This window comes from Aplysia californica, unplaced genomic scaffold, assembly GCF_000002075.1.
Source record: "Aplysia californica isolate F4 #8 unplaced genomic scaffold, AplCal3.0 scaffold00967, whole genome shotgun sequence".
Taxonomy (NCBI): Eukaryota; Metazoa; Mollusca; class Gastropoda; order Aplysiida; family Aplysiidae; genus Aplysia; species Aplysia californica.
In genome coordinates, this window is record NW_004798237.1 from 150,274 (window position 1) to 152,719 (window position 2,446).

Sequence of the window (2,446 nt, forward strand, 5' to 3'; positions counted from 1 at the left end):
GAGAGAGAGAGAGAGAGAGAGAGAGAGAGAGAGAGAGAGAGAAGGAGAGAGAGAGAGAGGGAGAGAGAGAGAAAGCAGGTAGCGGTTCGTCTTTTGAACATTCCTCTAGTCAGACCTGGGATGACGACAGAGGCCCGGCAAACGCCTGCTGTTCCGCCATCAGCTTCCTGTACTCCATCATGAGCTGAGACTCCGCCAGCATCGAGACCTCCGAGTAGCGGCCGCCGATGGTCTCCACGTACTTCTGCAGTGCTGGGAACATTGATGAGAAGTAGAAAAAAGGGACTACATAGAAATGATATAGAGGCGAAATGTTTGTTCGTTTCGCACGTTTTAAATGGGCTACAAGACTGAAAACCGTCTTCCAAAGCAAAACAATCTCGATAGATGAACTGAAAAGAGTTTTCTATTACACCATGGATGTCTTTTACACCATTTTCTATTGATGCCATATTCTTTAAGTATAACATGCTTTTTATCATTTCATACTTCTAAACTGTCAAAACGTCACCTATAAGCGTGACGTATCTATTTCAATAAGGCTTGAATCTGAGAAGCAACTCATTTTATCGGCCTCCTTCACATTTGGTTTCTGACCTCACGGTCTTATGGACTCAAAACAAGCAAAAATGTCACATAGAACTTTGTAATTCTAAGGTAGCGAAACAATGTCCAATGGGAATTAGCAATCAGATTCTCCAGTACTGCTGTTAAGATAGAGGTACGCCATGTTAACAGTTACAAGTTAAAAGATTTACTAACGAAAGAGCACACTTACTTCGAGGAAAGACTTAGAGAGGATCCAACGCATAAGCTCACCGAGGATTTAAAAGCTTGACATTAAGTTGAAAAAAACGAGATTGCAACCTACTCTTCCCCCACCCACCCACCCCCACGCCCACCCCATAATATGCGTTTCACCGCCTCAACATCTCACTCTTTCTCACAGCAGAAGCAGATACATTGGGTTCTCGTGGCCTAGGGGTTAAGGTGTTCACCGGTCATTCAAAGGTCCCGAGTTCGAACCCGAGTAGCGACCGAAAAATTTTCTTCTCTAAAATTGTCTCCTTTAAACTTCTTTCCTTCTCTCTTGCAATATTCTGTCTTTTGCTTTCTTCTCCACTTTCTTCCCCCATCCCATCACCTCCTTTGCCCCATCCACTGGGCTCCTGACACTTTCTGCAGCGTTTCTACTGTTACTCCTTGGCTCCTTCTTACTGCTGTCTTTCAGCCATACCCCTGATCTTCTGGTAGGAAAGATCTACACCTAGCGTTCTCGGACAAGGGTGAACAATCTCGGAGGTCCGGTGTGCAAGTTGCACACTTTAAAGATCCCTTGGTGGTCTAAAATCGACCAGAGTAGGCAAAATTTCAAAATTGTTTACCAACTGAAAATATTTGGTGTGTCCCACGCGCTCATATGACCTTATGCAGTTGCGAACGCCGTAAAACACTTACCAAAAAAAAAGAAGAAGCAGATACAGTAGTTATTAGTAAGGAAAAAATATGTATTCGTCTCATCACAAATTAGAAAACATTTTTCACATGCTAAGAGGGTTTCTTTTTCATTCGCCATTGGGGAAAAACAGGAATTTTTTCTCATAGAATTGAGAAAAAAACCGGAAAAATTTTTATAAAGAAACCTAAAGACAATAATTATAATAACAAAGACAGATTAAAGTAAGAAGAACAACAGAAAATATAAATGAAAAAGAATATGGATAGAAACAAAAGACAGAAAGAAAAAGCAAATTTTCATTTGCTTGAACAAACTTCATTTCAAACGATCATCTCAACTCTTAACAGCCTTCAGCTTTTCCACTGCTCCAAGATAAATTCTTTTGAGGCGTTTGTCTGTGAAGATCTCTTCCTCCTCCTCTGCGGACAGTCCTCCCAGCCACAACTTGTTGGCAGAAAGTAAGCAGTATGCTTGAATTTGTACAACTGTTCAAAGTACTAGTAACTTACAAAAGAATCAGGATACCCAGACTGATCAAAAGCTCTTCTAGCGCTCTTTGAAAAGTGCAAGGCGTTCACAAAAGAGCATAATATTAATTTTGGGTACGGATATTTAAGCACACTCTTTTAATGGCATTATAGCGGAGTATTTCACTTTGCAGTCAAGATGTTCTTGTGCGTCATTCTATAATTAGTGGAGTTGCATTCGCGTTCATTCCGTTGGCAGATTTAAAAGAAAGAAAGAAAGAAAAGAAAGAAAGAATGAAAGAAAACCCCCCAAAAAAAAAACCCAAAGTGTAACAAGTTAAATGAGGAGGTGGGTAAGGGAAACAAACGACAAACCAGAAAGTATCTCATAGTCAAAAGAAACTGTTAACTAATGACTTGGTCACCTTGAGGGAAAAGGGGGGGGGTGGGGCATGTTCATTGTAGAAGATGGAAAGAGAGATAGGAGACTGGAACAGAATGAGAAAGGGGGGGGGGGGGA

At 41.1% G+C, this 2,446-nt stretch overlaps 1 protein-coding gene across 1 annotated transcript in view; it reads right to left on the reverse strand.

The window, feature by feature from the left end:
• LOC101850609 (calponin homology domain-containing protein DDB_G0272472) overlaps positions 1-2,446 on the reverse strand; it is a gene marked incomplete in the record, with an annotated part of 13,968 nt that overhangs the window by 6,488 nt on the left and 5,034 nt on the right. The window contains 2 exon segments of the mRNA XM_013089507.2: positions 116-252; positions 1,798-1,903. Of these exon segments, the coding sequence (XP_012944961.1) occupies positions 116-252; positions 1,798-1,903 (243 nt within the window).